Source organism: Nothobranchius furzeri, chromosome 10, assembly GCF_043380555.1.
Source record: "Nothobranchius furzeri strain GRZ-AD chromosome 10, NfurGRZ-RIMD1, whole genome shotgun sequence".
In the NCBI taxonomy this organism is placed as follows: Eukaryota; Metazoa; Chordata; class Actinopteri; order Cyprinodontiformes; family Nothobranchiidae; genus Nothobranchius; species Nothobranchius furzeri.
In genome coordinates, this window is record NC_091750.1 from 55,379,044 (window position 1) to 55,403,046 (window position 24,003).

Consider the following 24,003-nt stretch of genomic DNA (forward strand, 5'->3'; position numbering starts at 1 on the left):
GTAAGGTGACAAAGTGTGAAAAACGTGGTTTCACGGTGCTCCCGTAGTAGTTCTCGACTGTTCAGCTGGAAGCTTGCACTGAAGTCTTGACTAAGAACTTGAGATTTTTATACACAATTTTGTCCACGCCTCTATAACGTCACCCGTTTGCAAAAAGCCAACGCACTCTGCGCTTACAGACAGATAAAAGTTGTGGTTGATGTGCAACCTCACCCCCCAAAAAAGTCTCTTTTCTCTGAAGAGAAAGGTTGACGAGACAGGTTGAAAAAAAATTGTTTTGTGGTAAGCAATCACACCAGCCTCAGAGCTTCAGGAAAGATTTAATAACAGAACAAAATTTAAACAGCAATGACCAACATTTTAAAGCCAGATGCGCCCATCGTAAAGAACTTGAGGCACTGCAGGTTTGGTAAACATCTTAAAATATAACATAAAGACACTTTTGTATGTAAGAACATTTATCTAGATATATATTTTATGCAGGTTTAAGAGAAGAGAATGAGAGAATTGCATTCATCTGCCTTGGGTGTTCCTTTCTAAGTAATATCAGAATGATCTCCTTTACAGTTACTAATTTGTGTAAATACGAACTCTTCCCATAACTGAAATATAAAGAAAGCTTTTCTGAGCGTATCTGAATTAAAGATTAATTTGATTGCTTAGTGGAGATAGGAAGAGAGGGAGGAGATGCTGCACTTGGTGATTTCAGAGTTCTGATCCTGGTTCTTACGGATACGGTAGAAGTGTTCGATGTAGCTAGAGCGACCCAGAAGCTCCACAAAGTCCTCGTCGTGGGTGATGATGAGCAGCTGGAAGTTACGCTGACGAGAGCGACTTTTAATGATCCTGTAAAGCAGAAGAATTATTTTCAAGTGCAGTTCATTAATATGCTGAGTTAAGAGTCAGCTGATTGAAAATCACTTATAATAATACTATATTTAATTTAATGGCACCTCTCAAGTCAACCAAGGTCGCCTAATAGATAGTAGAAACAGGAGAAACAAGATCATTCATGATAGTAAAATCCACCTGTAAACCTATAAGCTGGTGAATACTTTCTGGAGAGAGTGGGTATGAAAGTTTGAACAGGTGGGTTGTGAGTCTGGATTTGAATGTGGTGATGGAGTCTGGGGAGGGAGTTCCATAGTCTTGGTGCTGAGCAGCTGAAGGCACGGGCACCCATGGTACTGAGATGCGTTGAAGGGATGGTCAGTAGTCCAGCAGAGGTTGAACCAAAAGTGTGTGTGTGTGTGTGTGTGTGTGGTGGTGGTGGGGGTGGGGATAGTCTCATAAAAGGTCCTGGAGATGAGTGGGAGCTTGGTGGTGGAGAGCTTTGTAAGTGAGAAGGAGGTTTTTGTAATGGATGCAGTTGCAGTAATCAAGGCAGGAAATGACGAATGAGCACGGACTTCAGGATACCCATCAATGACAATGGGAGGAGCTAGAGCGAGATGGAGATGGGTGATGCAAGATTTAGAACCAATGAGCAGGACCTATGTTTTATTGCCATTTAATTTCAGGAAGTTCCAGTTAATCCAGCTCCGGGTGTCTTGCAGACAGGTGGTGAGAGAAGAAGGATGAATTGCGTTGGTGGGTTTATTTATGGTGACAATACTTAACAGGTGTCACATACAGTAAGAATAAAAAGAAAGCATTCCTTAGTTTTCTCAAAAAGATTTGACTCTCACCAGGTACTAAAATTAGGTCAGATGATATAAATCATGGGTAAACTTATTTTTCACCATGACGGTAGAATATACTATAGGTAGAAGTTATGGGATTCATTTGTAGATACTAACTCTACTAGAGCATGAGCCAGTGACTCGATGTTCTCCCGGTCCAGGTTGGTGGTGGGCTCATCCAGAGCCAGGATCCCACAGTTCAGACAGAAAGTCTCTGCCAGAGCGAGGCGGATGATCAGGGACGCCAACATCTGCACAATGATCACGGCAGAGGAGAAAACAACATATCAACGTTGACCTAATCTCAGTTGTTGGTGTTGTAGAAATTTCATTTCTACATGAAATCACAAACAAAAATTTGCTAATCTTTTAGCAACATGAATGCTAATAGAGATCATAGCTCTCTGGCACCTTCTGACCAGCGCTGCAGTGTCCTCTCATATCCAGAGCGGTGTCGCCCTTCACCATAACCACTCTATAGTTGTAAACCCGCCGCTTCACCCCAGCAGACGAGTTCTCATCCACATCTGACCTGATCTCCACATACTCAATGTCTGGAAGGATGCCAAAAGACAACAGGAAGTAACAACCAGGGTAGAAAAAGGCAGAATATGAGTTAAATTTTCAAGACTTACAAAAAATGTTTTGGAAACACTTTACAATAAGGGTCCCTTTACTTAGTGCATTAATAAACTATTAAACTACCGACTGCTTAAACATATAAAGAAATGCATTACTGAGCAAAAACCCTGTTATTATTTGTAACAATCTTAAGTAGTAGTAGTAATAGTTTACAATAACAGTATCGTCAATACAGGGAACCTTTGTTTATTGACGCTTAATAATGCACTAAGTAACATTAATAAAGAGACCCTTTGTTTATCAACGCTTAATAATGAACTAATAATGCACTAAGTAATGTTCATAAAGGGACCCTTTGTTTATCAATGCTTAATAATGAACTAAGTAACGTTAATAAAGAGACCCTTTGTTTATCAACGCTTAATAATGAACTAATAATGAACTAAGTAACGTTAATAAAGAGACCCTTTGTTTATCAACGCTTAATAATGAACTAATAATGCACTAAGTAACGTTAATAAAGGGACCCGTTTTTTTATCAATGCTTAATAATGAACTAAGTAACATTACTAAAGAGACCCTTTGTTTATCAACACTTAATAATGAACCAATAATGCACTAAGTAATGTTCATGAAGAGATCCTTTGTTTATCGACGCTTAATAATGCACCAAGTAACATTAATAAAGAGACCCTTTGTTTATCAATGCTTAATAACTAAATAATGCACTTAGTACCATTAAAAATGGACCCTTTGTTTATCAATGCCAAATAATGCACTAAGTAACGGTATTAAAGGGACCCTTTGTTTATCAATGCTTAATAATGAACTAATAATGAACTAACTAATGTTAATTAAGGGACCCTTTGCTTATTGTCGCTTAATAATGCACTAAGTAACATTAATAAATAGACTATTGGTTTATCAATGCTTAATAATGAACTAATAATGCACTAAGTAACATTAATAAAGAGACCCTTTGTTTATCAATGCTTAATAATGAACTAATAATGCACTAAGTAATGGTAATAAACAGACCCTTTGATAATCAATGCTTAATGATGAACTAATAATGCAATAAGTAACGTTAATAAAGGGACCCTTTTGTTTATCAATGCTTAATAATGAACTAAGTAATGTTATTAAAGGGAACATTTGTTTATCGACGCTTAATAATGCACTAAGTAACAGTAATAAACCCTTAGTTTATCAATGCTTAATAATGAACTAATAATGCACTTAGTAACGTTAATAAAGGGACCCTTTGTTTATCAATGCCAAATAATGCACAAAGTAACGGTAATACAGGGGCCCTTTGTTTATCAATGACAAATAATGCACTAACGGTAATAAAGGGACCCTTTGTTTATCTATGCCAAATAATGCAATAAGTAATGGTAATAAAGGGACCCTTTGTCTATCAATGCCAAATAATGCACTAAGTAAAGGTAATAAAGGGACCCTTTGTTTATGAATGCCGAATAATGCACTAAGTAACGGTAATAAAAGGACCCTCTGTTTATCAATGCCAAATAATGCACTACGTAACGGTAATAAAGGGACCCTTTGTTTATCAATGCCAAATAATGCACCAAGTAAAGGTGATAAAGAGATCCTTTGTTTATCAATGCTTAATAATAAACTAATAAGGCACTAAGTAATGTTAATAAAGGGACCCTTTGTTTATCAATGCTTAATAATAAACTAATTATGCACTTAGTAACTTAATAAAGGGACCCTTTGTTTATCCATGCCAAATAATGCACTAACGGTAATAAAGAGACCCTTTGTTTATCAATGCTTAATAATGAACTAATAATACACTAAGTAACGTTAATAAAGGGGCCCTTTATCAATGCTTAATAATGAACTAAGTAACGTTAATAAAGGGACCCTTTGTTTATCAATGCCAAATAATGCACTAATTAGTGGTAATAAAGGGACCCTTTGTTGATCAATGCTTAATAATGAACTAATAATGCACTAAGTAACGTTAATAAGGGACCCTTTGTTTATCGATGCTTAATAATGCACTAAGTAACGTTAATAAGGGACCTTTGTTTATCGACGCTTAGTAATGAACTAATAATGCATTAAGTATTGTTAATAAGGGGACCTTTTGTTTATCAATGCTTAATAATGAACTAATAATGTATTAAATAACGTTAATAAGTGACGCTTTTGTTTATCAACACTTTATAATGAACTAATAATGTCCCAAGTAACGTTAATAAAGGGACTCTTTGTTTATCAATGCTTAATAATGAACTAAGTAACGTTAATAAAGGGACCCTTATTGTAAAGTGTTACAATTTTTTTACTGAATACACCTTGGCCCCTGTAAGTGCTGCGCCACAAGTCTCTAATAATTTTATTTATTTCATCCATCTTCATGCAGTGGAACTTCATGATGGTTCTGTAAATAAAAATAAAACAAAACAAAGAAAAAAATCAATTGCACATTTCATGGTATAATAATATGGTTACAAAATAAAATCATCAACATCTATTTCATACTGATACAAAGAGCTGATAGGTTCTGGCTTATGAGAACAGCCAGCTGGAATTGGCTTTTCCTGCATACCAAGAAATATTTTGACTATAATCTTGCAAACAGATGAAAAACTCCAATGTGGTTTAAATGCATGAACCTGATAATGCATGTAGAGCACTTCATCCTGTGACCATAAATGGAGAATGATGCACCACATAGAAAGATGGAAGAGCAGCAAGCAAAGCAGCCCTTATCAGCCTATCTGACCTAGTGTCTTCTGTACGTAACTGCTTACTAAACAGATGCAGAAGACAGTGTTCACATTTTCATGAAGCAGAAAACGGTCAACTGATTGAAACAGATTTCATTTGAATATAATTTTATGTGAATGTTTAAATTTAGCAGCCTGAACCACTCCAATCAAGTTTCAATCTTGTTATTAATTAAATTCTATTGATCTGTTTGGGAAATTGACAAACAGCATAGATTAGGCTTCCGGGATAGATAGTATTGGTGTTAGCTGAAAAAAGTGTTAGATTATGAAATGAATGAGGGTTTTTTTTTTTAAAATAAAGTTGTAAAGATGACAAATTATTCTGTGAAACCGGGGACAATATACAGTGGGGCAAAAAAGTATTTAGTCAGCCACTGATTGTGCAAGTTCTCCCACTTAAAATGATGACAGAGGTCAGTAATTGACATCATAGGTACACTTCAACTGTGAGAGACAGAATGTGAAAAAAAAAATCCATGAATTCACATGGCAGGATTTTGGAAGAATTTATTTGTAAATCAGGGTGGAAAATAAGTATTTGGTCACTTCAAACAAGGAAAATCTCTGGCTCTCACAGACCTGTAACGTCTTCTTTGAGAAGCTTTTCTGTCCTCCACTCGTTACCTGTATTAATGGCACCTGTTTGAACACATTATCTGTATAAAAGACACCTGTCCACAGCCTCAAACAGTCAGACTCCAAACTCCACTATGGTCAAGACCAAAGAGCTTTCGAAGGACACCAGGAAAAGAAATGTAGACCTGCACCAGACTGGGAAGAGTGAATCTACAATAGGCAAGCAGCTTGGTGTGAAAAAATCAACTGTGGGAGCAATTATCAGAAAATGGAAGACATACAAGACCACTGATAATCTCCCTCGATCTGGGGCTCCACGCAAGATCTCATCCCGTTACAAATAAATTCTTTAAAAATCCTGCCATGTGAATTCATGGATTTTTTTTCACATTCTGTCTCTCACAGTTGAAGTGAACCTATGATGTAAATTACTGACCTCTGTCATCATTTTAAGTGGGAGAACTTGCACAATCGGTGGCTGACTAAGTACTTTTTTGCCCCACTGTACTTAACTTTCTCTATGTTTTAAACTTGAACAGCTCAGTAAATCACAGTCATAGCTAAAGCCAGAGCCACGTATGATTTCTACTCAAGTCAATAAAAAGTTTAAACTCCAGCAGTATAATAAAAGTATAACTCCAACACTTTAAAGTCTATATACTATATACTCCCTAAATGGCTTTAAAAACTTATTTTCCTGATCATATCAAAGCAGCGCAGAAACTCAGGTTGCTTTTGCAACACACACAGGTGGCTGGCATGTGATTCATAAAAGCACCCACTGACTAACCTATGTGTGACCCATTAACCTGCGTTTTGAGCTTCCACTTCTCAAAATAGACAAGAAAGGTCCTCAGTTTTAAAACGAATGAACAAAATCCAACAAACTTCAGCTACCTTTATTTTCAGCTTCAATTAGATATTTGTTGAATAAAAATAAAAATAACAAAACAAGGTATTTGGTAGGCTGAACAATTTTAGAAAAATATTTGTGATACTTTTTTTGTGGAAATTGCAATTTAAATTATATTCATGATTTTCTTCAAATCAAGGTTCCAGCCATTATTCACAGTATGTGCAGGATTATTTGTGAGCATGACAGGAAATGACATCATACCATAAAAAACAATAAAATAATGCAATGAGGAAAACTGAAGGTGAGATATACTTTGACATATATTTATTAACAAAAAATATGCATGCAGAGTTTTCCCTGGATTACTTTACTAAGGCCTGGACGCTTTTCTGGACAAAAACACCCTAGAACACCAAACTCTGACACATTTTGCATGCTTGTTAGATTTACCATAACGCAGCCAACGGTTTGTCATCAGAAAAATTAAAACATTTTTATAAGAGATGTTGCACATTAAAGTTCACTTAAGTGTTATTATAGTAAATCCATTTGGAGAATCACACTTGCCCAAAAAAACTGTCTTCAGCAGTCTGGGAGGCAGCAGTGCAGGGGTTCTGCTGTCCTCCCGGTTTTGTTTGTTTTCAACCCCTTTCGTTTAGATTCGTGTGGATGAGTTTTAAACTTTGGTTTAGTTTTTAACTCTTAAGTGAGAAGTTTTGGATGATCCAGTGGGATCTTTTTGCTGTTTGGTTTTAAGGTTAACTTTGATTGTGGCAATTTTACTGACCTCGGTTTTAAACACCTTTCGTTGTGGTAAAGCTTTTAATACAAGTTTTAACCAGGTGTTTTATAGTTGATAATTTGCTGTGTAATGTTATCCTTTTTCAGAGTTTTAGAGAGTTCTGTTTGTTTTGCATTATTTTTATAATGCACTGTCGTCATCTGTTTACACGTTTTTAGAAAATAAAACCCTTTTAATATCCATTGTCCAGTCTTATGTTACCCCATCCTTCACATTTTAACAACACCTGTCGGGGACGTAACATTTTACTTTTCACCCGATTATTCAACCACAAATGTTTTAGTTTGCTAAATGACTCATTTTGATCACATCAAAGCATCTTACTGTGAAAATTTTCTGTACATTCAAACTGAAACTATGACTGTACGGTCTACGAAAGAGCTGCTGATGACTGAGCTGCATCTTGATAACACAGCAGAGGATGATGCTCTAACCTGCCCACATGTATGGGTAAATGATACTTCTGCACAGCCAGGAGATGCTATCTAAAACAGTAACAGTGCACTTTCTTAAAGGAGCTTCATATCCTAGATGTGAATAGTTTTTGAGGAAGATTTGTGCGGAGCCACAAATACTAGTTTTCTCTGTAATGTAAAGAGCGTTTTCCTGCGGCAAATGCTGGAAATAGGGGCCGAAGACAATTTTCACACTTTGCATGCATGTGAAACCGCTCAAGTGACCCCTCTTATTTCTAAAAGAAAAAGCATGATACGTTTCTCAGTGAATGACACCTTTAATAACCAGAATATAATATTCTGTAGGGATGAAAGGCCAGGACTCTCGTGAAAAAGAGATTATGAATCCCAGTGGGATAAGTCCTGGTCAAATAAAGGTAAAAAAAAAAAAAAAAAGATTAGGATGAAACTTACTGATCAAGAGCTTTGTAGTACAGGTCCAAGTCTTTAATGACCAACTCCGTGGTCCTCATTATGATCATCTTGTCTTTGTAGTGCTCATCAGCTTTGCTGTACTGCTCCTCACGCAACTCTTTTCTATTACGAATCAAATCATTTAGCAAATTTTAATTGAAGGAAAAACAGATAAAAGCTGGAATTATGATGAATGTGTGACTCTGTGCTTTGTTGACATTAAAGTCTGCATCACCTGTACTGAATGATCTCCTCCTCAAAGCCTTTCTGGCGACCCAGTGCAATGCTGCGGTTCTTTTTCAAATCCTCTAACTTGCGTTCGGCATCACGGCGTTCTCTGGACAAAGTTAAACATCTAATATTACTGAGAGCATAACATCAAGGAGTCAAGAAAAACAAATAACTACGTCTCTTTGTTTTCATGTAGCTTAGTTGAACTGTATCACATTTGTTGGGCTTACAAAATAATGCTGAAGAATAAAGCCTCTTACTGGCGCAGCTGCAAAACTTGCATGTTTCCCATTTCTTTCATCCGGGATTCGCGTTTGGCAACAACCTCCTTCAACTCCTCAACACGCTTCCTCAGAGTCAGATTGTCCTGCAGCCAACGCTCTTGGATCTAAAAGATATTTTAAAATGACATGTGTCAAAATATACAAATGTGAATGTGCAGGCATTTTGGAACAAGTCTGTTTAAAGATCAAAATCTGTATTTGAACCAGTTTAAGGACGGATGTTGCATCACTACAAAGCAGATTTACGGACTAGGGTTGTCACAGTGTAAAAATTTTACCTCACGGTCATTGTGACCAAAATTATCATGGTTTTCGGTTTTATCGCGGTATTTTTTTTAAAACGTGTTACATTTTCAGACAACTAAATAATCTCTATATCAGGAAAATATTGTCCTTGGTTTGTGTCCTTCCAGTGAGCTTTGCAGATGTGGGAAAATGTCATCAGGCAGTAATCATTGTTAAATTCATAATTATTATCTGCCCCTGGGAGCCCCGTAATGCATAGCGTCATTTCAACATGGGGGTGTCCTCGACACGGTTTATATGCAGGTAGCGGCGCTGCGGCTGCTTTATATAGCGACTCGTTGCATTCTCCCTCAACCCAAATCCTCGGATCACGCATTTTAGCTAAAACGCTAACGTCAGCTTGCCTTGCGTTGACTGTAGAGTTGTGGGTGATGGTCACGCAGATGTGTCATGAGATTTGAAGCGTTGCTGCCTTTCACAGACACTTTTTCTGCACGTGCTGCAAACAGGATAGCCGTCTTCTATCAGCTGTCCCTCGGCATTCTTCAGATATCCAAAAGATGCCCGTACTTCCCACTTTGTCTTCTTTGAGGGATAATAAATGCCCTGAGCGCTGCCGTCTCCTCCTTTGGCCATTATTTCAGCTTTAGCTTCAAGAAAGTTTTGGTTGTAAACAACAAAGTGCGCATGTGCCGCCGGCAACTTCAGCAGATGATACGGTTGCTGGTAAGGGTCACCGCACCTATACTGCAGCCACGGTAACCCACCGAGATAATATATTTTTTTAAAACAAGACGGTTATTATTATTGTCAACTTTTTTACCGAGGTTTACCGCTATACAAGTTACTATGACAACCAGTAACTGTTGTCAGTTGTCAAGAGCGGGGAAACCATCTCCCGCTCTTGTTTCTTTCAACTGAGAAACATTTCAAAAGTCCGTAAACTGGTTTCTACTGCAGATCTGGAAAAAATAATCCATGCCTTTGTGTCATCACGCTTAGACTACTGTAACGCTTTTTACTGGTCTCAGCAAAACCTCCCTCTCACGCCTTCATGCCATCCAAAATGCAGCAGCCAGACTCCTAACCAAATCCAGCAGACGAGCTCACATCACCCCACTTTTACAGTCCCTCCACTGGCTCCTGGTAGAATTTAGAATACAGTTTAAAGTTTTAGTCCTGACCTATAGAGCTCTTAACAACCAGGCTCCAAGCTACCTATCTGAGCTTTTATCCCCACACACCACCTCTCGGAACCTTAGATCCACATCTGAAAACCTCCTGGCTGTTCCTCAAACCAGACTGAAAACCAAAGGGGACAGGGCCTTTCAGACTTTGGAACAGTCTACCTTCAAATCTCCGTCTCTCTAACACTGTAGAGGTCTTTAAAAATCATCTAAAAACTCACCTTTTCATCCAGGCATTCCCTCCCTAAATGTTTCAAAAAGATGGCTTTGTTTGGGTTCACACCTTCACTTTGTTTATACTCATTTTATTTTCTACGTTTATCACTGCTATTGTTTTTTCTGATGTTTTTATTGGTTAGAGGTATTTGCCCTGATCTTTATCATGTTGTACAGCGCTTTGTGATTTATATCTGAGAAAGGCGCTATATAAATCAACTTTTACTTACTTACTTACTTACTAACCCTATTAGGGACTGATAAGTGTGGGTCTCATGAGTAGTGTGCACCCTCTACACTTGCAGCTAATGCCTGTTGACATAAAACCTGTGGTGTACAGCCCTGGAACCCAGGAGACATCATCCTTCATGTTTTGGATGTTTCCCTGCTCCAACACGCCTGATTGAAACAAATCTCCAACTTGTCCTCAAGTTCTGCAGGAGTGTGTTCACCAACTATTCTCTAGAATCAGGTGTGTTGGAGCAGGGAAACAACTATAGCGTGCAGCAAAGTGGCTCTAGAAGACTGAATTTGGTGACCAATGACCTAAAAAAGTATTTATGTGCCAAAAATTTATAATGAAAATAACACAATATCTGCTCCTGAAGTAATACAGACTCAAAAGTGAGTCCGTGAATATATTATTTAATCTGCTAAGTGTAGTATAGTTTATTGTGTTTACATCTAAACTGAGTGTGAGAAAGTAACTGTACTTAGGACGGGCTAAAGTGATTCTCCTGAGAAGCATGAATACAACTTAAACTGTTTTAGTGAACAAATTAGTTAAAAGTTAGAAGTCTATGATGCAGAAAGTGCAAAAAGTTGTCTATTTATTTCAAAGTTTGCACCTTCTGAGTGTCGACGTCCTGGCGGATGTTCCCCATGTCCTTGTTAATCTTCTCTTTCTGCTTCTCAGCTTCGTGGAACTGAGTGTTGGTCTCCTGAAGTTCAGCTTCTTTTTGCTGCACACACACAAACAGTTAGGTGGTAAATCCACAAAGAAACAACGTGATCAGGTTTGAGCTTGTCCAATTAGAACATTTAAAAAATGGGTTTAAGTGTTAAAATAGCCTTTTGGATTTATTATAAGTAAAATAACAGGGTTTCTGCAGAAATCAGCAAAACAAATTTAATGCTTTTTAATGCCATTTTAATGCCATTTTTAACCTTTTTAATGTCATAAACAAACACACGTGAGAATCCACGGATATATATGTACATAAAAATATCCTCTGAGAACTCAATGTATTATAATGTATTATAATGTACCCTGAGATAAACAACAAAAAAATGTATGCCTGGAACATAGCAAATACATAGTTGCATGGAATGTTACATGTTATTGAACATGCTACAGCATTTTTTTCACACACAACAGGATTAATGCATGTGCCTTAGCTCACTAGTTTTTGATTCCAGCTCTGACTCAACATCTGTCAGTTCACTGCATTTGTCCCTGCATCTCTTCCTTAGAGTATTAGATTTTGTTATCATTTGAGCCATGAGCGTGCTCGGTTTGTTTTCTGCCTGTTCAGTCTAGTTGTTTATTTTTTGTGGACTGGATGAAGCTTTCATCAAACATCAGCACAAATGGTCCAGCGTTGGTAGCTGCAGAAATCAGTTCTTTTTTTATATGTGGGGCGAGTCCAAACTTTAAAACGTAGCTTGTCTTGTCCTTTCTACAGGTGAAAGACTTAGCCATGTCAGAATCCGAAAACATTGCCTGGAACAACTCGGAAACACCTTCATTGGATGCATAGGAGTGGTGCTGTACGGCAGTGTTCAGACACCAGAGCACCTCTGCCTGAAGCACCGCAGGCGATCCAAACAATTTTTGAAGCGTGCTTGATGTTCCGACAGCAGGGTTCACAGCTGCAGTTGTGCTGCTTGTTGTGGTCGTGGTAGTTGTAGAAGACGTTGCGTTGCTAGTTACAGAAAAGTAACTAGTCACGGTTAGCTGCTGTCTGCCTTTTACGGCTGCTTTGTGGTTGTCCGACTGCATGTGCGATTTCACAGCGTTCACACCCATTGTACCAAGTTTAATACAACCAGCTCAGTGGCCTAGTGGTAGAGTGTTCGTCCTGAGACTGGGAGATTAGGGTTCGATTCCTGGTCGGGTCATACCAAAGACTTTGAAAAAATGGGACCCAATGCCTCCCTGCTTGACACTCAGCATTAAGGGGTTGGATTGGGGGGTTAAACCACCAAATGGTTCCCAAGCGCGGCTGTGTCTGCAGCTCCCCGCTCCCCCAGGGGATGGGTCAAATGTGGAGAACAAATTTTGCACACACATCAGTGTGTGTGACAACTAATGGGACTTTAACTTTAATTTTTTTTTTTTTTACAAACAGTACAAAATCCTTCTCCATCTTGACCATTAACGGGCTGCAGCTATACCTTGAATTTATCGTTTTCCAACCACTTTTGCTGGAATTTGCATTTCCCCATTTTCCAAACGTTTACTCCTCACGATCCAGCTTCTTGTCGAACATCCGGTTTTACGACAATTCAACAAGAAACCGGTCGGAACAGAAGCAATAATCGAAATGGTTCTGCCAGCGTGTTGACTCAAACATACGTTTCATACAATTTCACAACAAATCACAATAAAGACAAAAAAATTAAAATTATTTAAGAATATTTCTTGAAAAAATTTAATGCCACTGACAATCTAATTTAATGCTTTTTAATGCCATTTAAGGCCTTAATTTTAGAAAATTTCATTTAATGACTTTTAATGCTTTTTAATGCCCCGCAGAAACCCTGAATAACAAATTTTAAATCTGGACATAAATGATGAATTTAGGTCAACACCATACCTCTTTATATTCATGCTTCCCTTCTTCTGTGTATTTAGTGATGTCACGTTCGAATGCAGTGATTGTTTTGACTTTCTCTTTGATGGCATTGATCTGTCAGAAAGAGATCAAAGAGCAACCGGGTAACATTCAGAAATTACACAGTTTTTGTTTAAATAAAAATACTTGGACCCCATGGAATTATGAGCTAGGAAGAAAAGACTGATGCTAGTGAAATAAGGAGTTTGGAGCTGAAGGATCCATCTACCTTCTCCTGTCCTTCTTCTTGTTTCTGTCTCCTGCGCTCCATCAGCTCCTGCTTCTCCTGCTGCAGTTTCTCCAGAGTTGCAGACAGAGGTGAAAGTTGTTCTTTTGCCTCCTAATTGGCCACAAAATGTAACAAAAATAGACTGAATTCATTTTTTATAACATAAAAGCAAAATAAAGCTAATCTGCAAACAAGCTAGCTTTTAGACACAAACATGGTCACGGAACGCTCACCTCTCCCATTGGCCATTATCCCTAGTCCGTCTGATACCCAAACCTTCATTGTCGGGGTAACGAGAGAGAGCGCTAAACATCATTTTTATTTTTTTAGGTCCAAACTGTTTGTCTTGTTGAGACTCTGGTAGTTTGTCCTGAAGTTGAAGTGGTACCAGCCGGCTGTTTCTACTTCTCTGGTGTTATTTGCGAACTCACTGTAAATGTATATATTCAAGGAGTTTCTCCTGTCAGGTTCTATCACGAGATTTGTTACATGTTCTATTGCAGGGGTCGGCAACCTTTTCCCATCAAAGAGCCATAATTACCCGTTTCCCACAGTAAAGAAAACACTGGGAGCCGCAGCAGCGTGGGCGGGGCCTACCCTCAGACAGCAGAGAGCTGCTTTAACAGATCACAACAGGTGACAGCAACCAATACCAGTCGCTCATTTACCTCAAAGTTATCTTTCGACAGAAGATAATTATTAATAAAACAGTTTTGTATGAAATTGATCTAAAAAATGTAGCCCGTCTGTGCTACAATATTTCAATATTTTTCACCCTGCTAGTGGTTTAAATAGCTGAGCAGGTGACGCTTTTTGAGGCGTCACACATAACTGCTCTGTCTCGTTGGACTGTTGTAATTATTGTACTGAACTAAACTTTGCATTAATCGTTGTTGAAAAGGATCTAATCAGTTAGTTTTTTCCCCTCATTTACACTGACGGAGGTAACGGCGCAGTGTGCGTGGCTCTGGTGTTAATCAGGTTTAATGTTTCTGTTTGCAACAATTTTCACAAGAGGGTAAAACAGTTAAATGACAGGATTCACAATGACCAGATATTTCCCGTATTTGATTGTTTATTTTGATGGAGAAATCTCAAGCCTGCAGATGTGCTGACATTTTAATCGTTATGCACATCGTGGAGGTAGCTACATCAATCAGGAAAAAATTCCCATCAGAACATCTGAGATGGATACTGAGCTCAGCGCAGCTCGCTGTCAGCGCATGCGTATGGTGGACAGCAAGCTGAAGATGTGTTGGAGTGTGTCGCAGAACCAGAACCATGCAGGAAGATTCTGTGTTTTCTAAACCCGGTCTCTCAGAGACTTGTCACTTAAAAAAAAATGTTCCCTGATTATGAATCTTTGGCTGAATTGCGCTTGTTCCTGTCTCCAACACTGCGAAACATCCATGGGCCCGTCTGAGGAACAGTCCAGAACCTCACATCCTCTTCAGCTCAGAAAGCACCTATAGAATTATTTGATTATGCACAAACAGGTGGCCTGTTCAGGTTTACACAGACAATCTTTAAATGTAGAATTGGCTACAGATAAAAATGAATGCAGTAAAACAAAATATATCGTAATTAAATATTAATTAATTAGTTTACAAAAGCAGAGAGCCGCATCAGATGGATGAAAGAGCCGCATGCGGCTCCAGAGCCGCGGGTTGCTGACCCCTGTTCTATTGCAAGGTGCTGCGAGAGGCGGGTAAGTGTATGAGGAAATAAGGGGAAGATGGCAAAAGGGAAATTAGGTCGTTATGTTAGTATGTGGAGACTTGTTACGGATTTGGAAAAGAAGAAACAAGCACTGGCGGAGGCGCTGGGGCTGGAAGGACGAGCCAGAGAGACTGCTTTAGAGATGTCCGGAGGATCTTAAAGATGACGGTATGGAAACCTTGCTTACAAAATTGGACACCGTTTTCTTGAGAGAAGAAAAAGATCGAGCTCATGAAGCATATTCTCACTTCGACTCGATATCTAAAAGACAGTGCAATGCCAATGGCGGACGACATTATAGAGTTTGAACAAAGACACAACCGTATAAAAAGTATGACATGACTCCACCCTACGCAGTACTACCACTCAAGCTCATGGACACATCCTGTCTCGAGGAGGAGAACAGACGGCTGGCACTTACGGTGCTCGGATATGACATTTCCAACAAGGAAATCGGCACTGAATTGGATTTTTGGAGGAAAATCCATCGGGACGAGCATTGGCTGCGATTCTCAAAGTGCAGTTTTCTAAATGAAACAAAAGTCAACGAACAAGTTCAGACAGAGTAATGGACCACCATAGGGTGGAACACGACAGCCACAACGAGGTACAAACCCTCTAGATGGATACAGGAAGGTCACTAAATGCACTATCTGCCAAAGTCCATTGAGCTAAAGACTGTCCTCATCGGGAAATTTATGTAAATTGACAGAAGACAAAGGTGTAGAAGAATGCAACATTACGTTGTTCACTAAAGAGGCAATAGCAGACTGAGATTGTTCTAAACGAAGCACGGGGATCAGCCTTACTGATACTGCATGCACAAGAACTGTTTGTGGTGAAAAGTGGCTGGAGAGTTACGTAAATGACCTGAGCGAAAACCAGATTCACAAGCTACTTAACACAAAATCTCCAAACTGCAAGTCCTTCAGATTTGGAGATGGCTAAGTGGTTTTTTCCAACAGAAAAGTTAAGATTCCAGCTAAAATAGGCGAAACTAAATGTCACATTGAAAGTGAAGTTGTCCCAGTTGATATTCCCCTGCTTCTGAGCAAGATGTCACTAAAAAGAGCAGGTACAGTCCTGGACATGGAAAATGACTGTTACGCCTGCCAGGTTCCAGTTCCCTCTTGGACAGTTCTACCTTATCCTCTGAGTCCCTCCTGTGCTGTACTACACTTCTTCATCACGGACAGCAGCCAGCTTCCTCCCCTTCTTCCTATTACAGCCTCAAACCACCCCAGTTGTGGCCGATTTGCTGATGACAGGAACCAGGATTAAAAGCTGCAGCTGTCAGTGGTTCAGGGGCAACAGAACCTGTTTCTGTTTGTCCCCCATGATCATTGAGAGCTAACTATTTGACAGTGTGTCTTCAGAAAGAGACTGATTAACTGATAATAGAGATCGGTTTTGACAGAAGTAGTTTTAGTCCCCCTTTTGGTGAAACAGCTGATTGCAGCTGGGATTTAGGGAGGATGGAGACTTTAATTGATGGCTTTGCTTGGTAATTGTTATGGGTTGCAGTCATCTTTAGTAAATGGCTGTTTGCTTTGTCTCCTTTAATTTATATTAGTCAACTTCTTGGAAAAGCAGTCTCTTCCTGCTAAACCCTGTCCTTGTAATAAAACACATTTTATTCATAACTTCCAACCCCATGCCAGCGTTCTGTCACACTCACCATCTACAGGGGTTGTAACAATGACAAAGTTGTCATGTTCAAACACCAAGTGCCTCCTGAGCTAACTACTTCTGGACACTACTGTGTGGACATTAAAGATGATAATGATGCAAAAGTGAGCTACAATGGAAGTGATGTGCTAATGGTCACAGCAGAGATGTCACTGAAAGAAAAACACGAAGTCCTACTGAAGCTACACAAACAGTTTGGCCATGCATCTGCTGACCAGCTGCAAAGACTAATCCAAAGCTCTGGAAGATAAAGATTGTTCAATGATTCTACAGGAGATCGTTCTTGACTGTGAAATATGTCATGTGGGACATGGAGAACATGAGAGCTTCCCATATGTGGGCATGGACATTTCTACAGCGGGAAACATTATACAGGTGCATCAACAGCACGTTGGCAGCTTACAACCTGTTCCGTTACAGGCAGCACGTGCCACTCAGAGAGACGACCCACTAGATGAGACACCGAGAGAACAGCTCAGATCCAAAATTGAACAGGTTTCATGGGTTGCTAATCAAACAAGACCAGATGTTATGTTTGATATTTGTAGCCTGTTATCCAACATTAAAAATGCTACTGTTCAGTCCATATATGAAGTAAACAAAGTGATTCGCAAACTCGTCACAGAAGGTCACACTGAAGTTTCAACACACTGATAACAGTGATGATTTGTGCATGGTTGTCTTCAGTGATGCATCGCCGGGCAACCAACCAGATGGAGGCGTACAGGGAGGGGTGTTCATCACTTTAATGGGGAAAACTGGAATATTCTCTCCTCTGTTTTGGCAGTCTAAGAAAATCAGATGTGTAGTAAGAGGTACACTAGCAGGAGAAACTCTTGCCATGTCAGATGGTATTGATAATGCCATTTTTTTAACCGCACTCTATTCTGAGCTTACTGCCGGTAAAGCTGATCTGAACATGCTGCCCATTATTTCCGTCACTGATAACCACTCGCAGTTTGATGCTCTTAAATCCACAAAACAAGTCACAGAAAAGCCTCAGATTAGAAATGAGTGGTATTAAAGACTCATACAGTCCAATAAAATGAGAGAGGTACGTTGGGCAGATGCAAAGTCACAACTTGCTGACTGTTTAACAAAACTTGGTGCAGCTCCTCTTGCTCTCCTAAGAGCACTAGATGAGGGTGTGTGGTGCCAGTAAAACAAAAGGGTTTTCACTATGTACTAGGGCTGGGCAATAAATCGAAAATTTATCTCTATTAAAATTTCTGACTCTTATCGAGAACATTTTTCCCATGTTAATAAATTTGATAATATAAAAAATGAAAAGACCTTGAGTCACTAAAATTTGGTAATACACGTGACAGCCCCATCTAGTGGACAACTGTTGTTTCTGCACATACCTGTAGTTATCCTCCATTTATTGTTATCAAGGTGAAATCCTCAATATATGGTGATATTGATTTTAGGCCATATCGCCCAGCCCTACTAGGTACACATATTCACATGTACAACACTTCTTCATTTTGATATTACAGTTTGTATAAGAATGTTTAAGCAAAATGTTTTAAAAATGCAATAAAGTTTTTTGTTGTTTTTGTTTTTAGACAAATGTCAGAGAGCATTTGTTGTTTTCAGTCCTGCTAATGTTAGAACAGCTCCGCCACCTGACCTCCACTCTCCCTCCTCTCATGTGACATCGACTGTTTCCAACTTTGTAGTGGAAATGAACACCGCCTTAAAGATGGACGCCCGGGTTAATAGCACAGTTAAATCCTGTTTTTACTACCTTAGGCAAATTCCCACTTTAGCCCATCGACAGTAACGATCACCTAAAATCCGTGATCCATGCCTTCATGGCATCCCGGCTTGACTACTCCTGCCTTTCTGGCATTAGCAAAGCTGCGCTGTCCAGACTCCAGCTGGTTGAGAATGCAGCAGCAAGGTTCTTGACCGGAACTAACAGAAGACACATTACACCGATTCTCCAATCTCTTCACTGGTTGCCGGTTTAATTTCGGATCTATTTTCCAATTCTTCTTTTAGTTTTCAAGTCTATAAATTGTCAAGCCCCCTGCTATCTTAAGTGTATTGCTCCACCGCTACCAAACTCCTCGTGCCCTCAGGTCTGTGGATCAGCTCTGTTCCTGAAGCACATTTCAAGACCCGCGGTGAAAGGGCCTTCTCTATATGTGCACCAAAACTCTGGAACTCGCTGACCCTCAAGATTAGGCAAGCGCCTTCAATCGCCGCCTTTAAATCTCATGTGAAAATGCACTTCTTCTCCTTGGCTTTTAACTCTTAAACCTGGTTGTAGTATAGTCTACGGGTTTTTCTCCATCCAATTTGGATTGCTTAATTTTTCATTTGTGTATTTTATGGTTCTAATTGCCTGTTTGGTTTTTACTTATTTCCTTTTAACTGTACTACTGATGTGATTATTTAGCTTGTCTCTTTATAATGCCCAGTGCTTTGGTCAGCTGTAATGCTGTTTGTTAAAAGCACTAAACAAATAAAATGGTATGGTAACCACTTAATTTTTTTATCCCCACAGAATATTTATAGCCATACTACTATAGACGGTTAAGAGGCTTAAACTAGCTTGTTTTGCAGATTAGCTTTAACTGAACAACAGCCAATTGGTTCAAACAGGAAGTACCCTGATGTCCCTGGTCAGGGCCTGAATCTCTGTGGTGAACTCCACACTCTGCTGCTCCAGTTGCTGCCGTTTCTGCATGTTGCTGCTGAGCTGAAGCTTCTCAGCCCTCGTCTCGTTTACTTCACTTTTCAGCTTCTGAATCTGATCCTGCTGACCCTGGATCAGTTTATGCTTCAGCTCCATTTTGCTTGAAGCTGGAGGGACACAACGAAGTAAAGACCGTGAAAAGGAAATCTTTATTAAGTTCTACCAAAAAAAAAAAAAAAAAAAAAAAAAGTGATTGTAGCAAAGCTGGTAGAACTACATGTTGACCCACACTTCACATATTTAATCTCTTGTGACACAGACCAGCTGATCATTTGCATGAGCTTACAACTGTGTGAAGTGAGAAGTTCAGAAACAGTGCTTTAGAAATGCCGTCTAGTTGGGGGTCGGGGGTGGGGGGGTGGGGGGAGAGTCGCTTTGCTCTGCGTTGAGCGGGGCCTGCTCATCCCCAGTAGATCGGGGTTAGCTCGGGGGTTCGGGAACAGTTGTGCCCTCTGTGCAGCGGTACCGGGTCCACAGTCAGTAGGGTGTGTATGGGGAGTGTGAGTGTGTGTGAGACGTACATTTTTGTGTGTCTTTAGGTTGCATGCACTTATGTGTGAGCGTGAGGGAGGGGGTGTGACTGTATCTGTCAGATGGGGTCTCCTCCACTGTCCTGAGAAATCTTGTGGTGCTACAACATCTTCGCCTACCCTCCACATGCCAAAAATGTCTACCGGTGGGTGGTGTGTACACAAGCGTGTACCCACGTAGGTGCTCACATGGCTCTCTTACAAGTATGGACTTGAGCATTTTAACACCCCACCTCAGCTTTTCTCTCCCCCTTTCTCTTCCGTCTCAAACCCAAACTGTAAGGCTTGTCTTCAGCGTAGGGCTGGGCAATAAATCAAAAATGTATCGTTATCGAAACCCCAGACTCTTATCGTGATCATTTTTCACATGTCAATAAATCTGATAATAAAAAAATGAAGAGCTGTGTGTAGATTAGCAACATTCATGTCCCTTTAAGAGGCTGTACCACCAACGTAATATACGTGACAGCCCCATCTAGTGGACAACTTTTGTTTCTACACTTACCTGTAGTTATCCTTCATTTATCGTTATCGAGGTGAAATCCTCACCATACGGTGATATTGATTTTAGGCCATATCGCCCAGCCCTACTTCAGCATTCAGATATCAAGAAATTACAAATTTTCTGACTTGCAAGAAATCTACATTTTCTTTCTCACATATTCTTAAAACCTCAAAGACTTTATCACTTGGTTATCAGTCCAATAGCGGCTTTCTAACACACCCTTTAGGTGTGAACTGTTGTCATGATCACAGACAGGAAGCTGTGTGATCACTTTGGGTCCAAATAGCAGCTAAAGTCAGTTACAGTCAAACATCAAAGAGATCACAAATAAAACACAGTGACCATTAAGGAAAAAGGTCTTTTTTGATGATGACGTCTTACTTGTGTCCAGTTTGTGCTGAGTTTCTTGTTTCTCCTGACTGACTTGTTGGATGGTTCTGGTCAGGTCTACTCCCTGGAGTTTGGTTGCCAGCTGGGGTATTTTTCTCTCCAACTCTTTTAGGTCCATCTGACAAAAACAAAACAAAACAAAGCATTTAGATAAAACTAATTTCCAGCTCAATATCTGAGTAGATCCAACCCTCTTTTCATTTGCAAACGCAGATGTTTGGAAAACGAGAAAAACAATTTCATTTAAAAAGTTTAAACCCAGTGGAGACGAGACCAGAGAACAGAAGAGCATCATGGCCACTGGCAGGTTAAGAAGTGTACTGTTCATATTAAACATTCTGATAAAACCTGCTTGTTGGCATCATGAGCTTCCAGTCCAAGTTTGAAGTCTGTCTACATCAGTGACTTACTGGTCTTTAAAGGCCTAATTGAAGGGAGAATGATTAAAAAGTGAACTTTCACCATCATGTGAAGCTTAAAGCTCTCATTCACTCATTTTTAAATAACTCTGCTCTGTGGTCTGGTATAAACAAATGCCTTGTGTCTTTCCTCTGTGAGGAACAAATAGCTCTGGCGTTCCTGTTTCAGGAAGTAGAAAGTGGAAAACGGCAGATTTTGGAGTCTTACTCATAAATATTTATTGTATGCAAACACCTAATTTCTCATTGGCTAACAGCAACACGACTCTTCTGCTGACTCTGTTCGCTTTGCAACGTTAATATTTATCTCCACATATAACACAAGCATGGAGGAGCTTCTGACATGTTGTGGAGTTGCTGATGCTAACAGTTAGCTTCTACTAGCGGAGACACTCTCTGCGGTTTCCTGGATGCTAAACCAACAACAGCCTTCCCTGTCATGAACCAAGATGGTGGAGTCCATGAATGTTACTTGACAGTGTGATGTAGAAGAGACTGACTCTTCTGTTTCCTTTGTGCAGCTAATGCAGTCAACGGGGGTTGTTCAGCCTACACGTGAAACTGAAATTCAAACCAAACACTTTGTACAGTTTCTCTGTGAACGAGACCTTTAAAGCTAATAACTGAATAACTTTCAGTAACAGGCACAGGTCAGTTATAAACAAATGAGGTTCTCATCAACAGGTGAACCAGTAATGGCTTGGTCTATGTGTCTCTGTCAGAGAGTAGTAGACAGCAGGAGGGTGGTACCTGGTATCTGTCCATGAGAGAGACGTCTGGGAGGCAGGCCTTCGCCGTTTCCTCCTCAGACATCAAAGTCCCCTGCAGAGTCTCCTGTTCCTCCACATCAGCCTTGAGCTTCTCGATGTCTCTGTTGACAATCTGAAGACGGTTCCTTAGCTCAGGTAGCTCCTTTTCCTGAAACTGGACAATGGACTGTCTGGAAGACATTACAATTAAACTTAAAGAGTGGAAACTGAAGTGACATTAAGCTAAAAAACGTTGAAGCCAACGATGTTCTTTCTATAACAAGTTTGGAGTTAGACGAACTAAAACTCACATGTAGGAAAGTCAACAGATCAAATAACATGGAATTTGTTTTCTTTACAGTTCAAACATTTATAGAGCAGGTTTGTCCCAAATACCCCCCCCCCTCCCAAAAGCTGCAGGAAAACTTAAAAACCAGGAAGTTCTGCAAACATTGGAAACATCTCACATAAACACCAGAACCTTTGAGAATTTAGCTCCATCTAGTGAGAGACTTCATAAAAGTGATCTATGCAGGAGGACACTATTCTGTAATGAGAAGATATGAAAGCAGCACTTGGGTCATTTCAAAGCTAGGGTCATTTTCACCTTAACTGATCTTTCATCATTACCTAGACGTTTAAAGTCAAACAACAATGCGAGCAGAAATGATAAAATCATCGAAGGTTTTTGTTGCTCCTGCTGCCCTCGTCACCATTCTGTACCTGACAGGTCTGAGAGCCATCATCTCATCTTTCTTCTTCTCCTTTCTCTTCAGGTCCTGCTCCGTGTTCTTCAGTTTGTCTGGAACCAGGCGTAGCTTCGACTGCATGTCGTTGATGACTTCTTGCAGATCGGACTCTGAGGGAAACGTTCGCTGGCACACGGGGCAACAGGGCGCCCGCTCCTCCGTTAGCTGACTGATGAACTGGGAGTAAACTGCTGTGGCTCCCGCTAACATGGCTTTACCAAAAAGGGAAAACAAAATCAACATGTCCTAAACTGACCTGCATAATGTTCATTTAACTCTAGAAGTAATATTTAAAAATCTAAACTACAATGTGTTAAATCATCAGAGACTCCTGGAAAACTCTGCCTCTGACCTCTCTGTTTGGAGATCTTCTCCAGGTCTTCCTGCAGTTTTCCCAGGTCCTGTTCCAGATCCTGACTCCCGCACACACTGAAGAACCTCTCTTCATCGCTCATCAGCTGTTGCTCCTTCTTACGCAGCTCAGCAGCAATATGGCTTTTTTTCTGCTCACTTGATGCCAAATCCTTGCTGAGATGGATGAAAACACCAAAAGAACGGATGTAAATGCATCTTCTAAAACATCTCAGGATTGTTTCATTAAAAAGACATGTCGCTAACTTGAGTTTTCCAAGTCGGTCCCTGGTGCTGTTGATTTCCTTTGACTTGGAATAGATCCAATCTTCCAGCTCTCTCTTGTTGGGAAAGTGTCCAAGGAGGGACACCAGATCATCACCGTGGCGAGATTTGATTTTCCGTATCTGTTCCTCTTTTTCTGCCTAAAAATGAGCGACACAGCAACAAACAACAAAATTAGAAAAATAAAGAAAACTGATAATAAGGATTTGAATTGAAGTAGCAAATTGTTCGTTTCTCTGTAGAAGTTTTTTAATGGGCCTTTAGGTTGAGACGAGACATGATCTTACTTCATCCTTTTTTAACAAGTCCATCTGCGTGCGTGCAGTCGTGTGTGCGTTGAGATTCTGCATCTCTTGGTCGAGCTGCTTCTGCGTACGATCCAGGTCCGTTTTTACTTTTTGGAGTTCTTCAATATCGGTCCTCAGCTCCTCCACACTGGAGCTCCTGACTGCCAGCTGCAACTCGCGCTCCTGCAGAAAAACAAACGTACGGATGACATTAGCAGAGCAGCACCAGATCAGTGATAACATTTTAACTCTGAGTCT

At 39.9% G+C, this 24,003-nt stretch overlaps 1 protein-coding gene across 2 annotated transcripts in view; it reads right to left on the reverse strand.

The window, feature by feature from the left end:
• Window positions 1-301: 301 nt before the first annotated feature.
• rad50 (RAD50 homolog, double strand break repair protein) overlaps window positions 302-24,003 on the reverse strand; it is a 47,595-nt gene continuing 23,893 nt past the window's right edge. For both annotated transcript variants that reach the window (XM_070555799.1, XM_054730708.2), the window contains exons 12-28: window positions 23,746-23,928; window positions 23,441-23,598; window positions 23,175-23,350; window positions 22,797-23,034; window positions 22,075-22,264; window positions 20,897-21,023; window positions 19,394-19,587; window positions 13,366-13,476; window positions 13,119-13,211; window positions 11,148-11,261; window positions 8,627-8,754; window positions 8,371-8,472; window positions 8,136-8,258; window positions 4,595-4,680; window positions 2,094-2,236; window positions 1,800-1,933; window positions 302-846 (exon numbers count right to left, since the gene is read on the reverse strand). In XM_070555799.1, coding sequence (XP_070411900.1) covers window positions 660-846; window positions 1,800-1,933; window positions 2,094-2,236; window positions 4,595-4,680; window positions 8,136-8,258; window positions 8,371-8,472; window positions 8,627-8,754; window positions 11,148-11,261; window positions 13,119-13,211; window positions 13,366-13,476; window positions 19,394-19,587; window positions 20,897-21,023; window positions 22,075-22,264; window positions 22,797-23,034; window positions 23,175-23,350; window positions 23,441-23,598; window positions 23,746-23,928 — 2,487 coding nt within the window. In that variant the 3' untranslated portion in view covers window positions 302-659. The remainder of the gene's footprint in view (window positions 847-1,799; window positions 1,934-2,093; window positions 2,237-4,594; window positions 4,681-8,135; window positions 8,259-8,370; window positions 8,473-8,626; window positions 8,755-11,147; window positions 11,262-13,118; window positions 13,212-13,365; window positions 13,477-19,393; window positions 19,588-20,896; window positions 21,024-22,074; window positions 22,265-22,796; window positions 23,035-23,174; window positions 23,351-23,440; window positions 23,599-23,745; window positions 23,929-24,003) is intronic.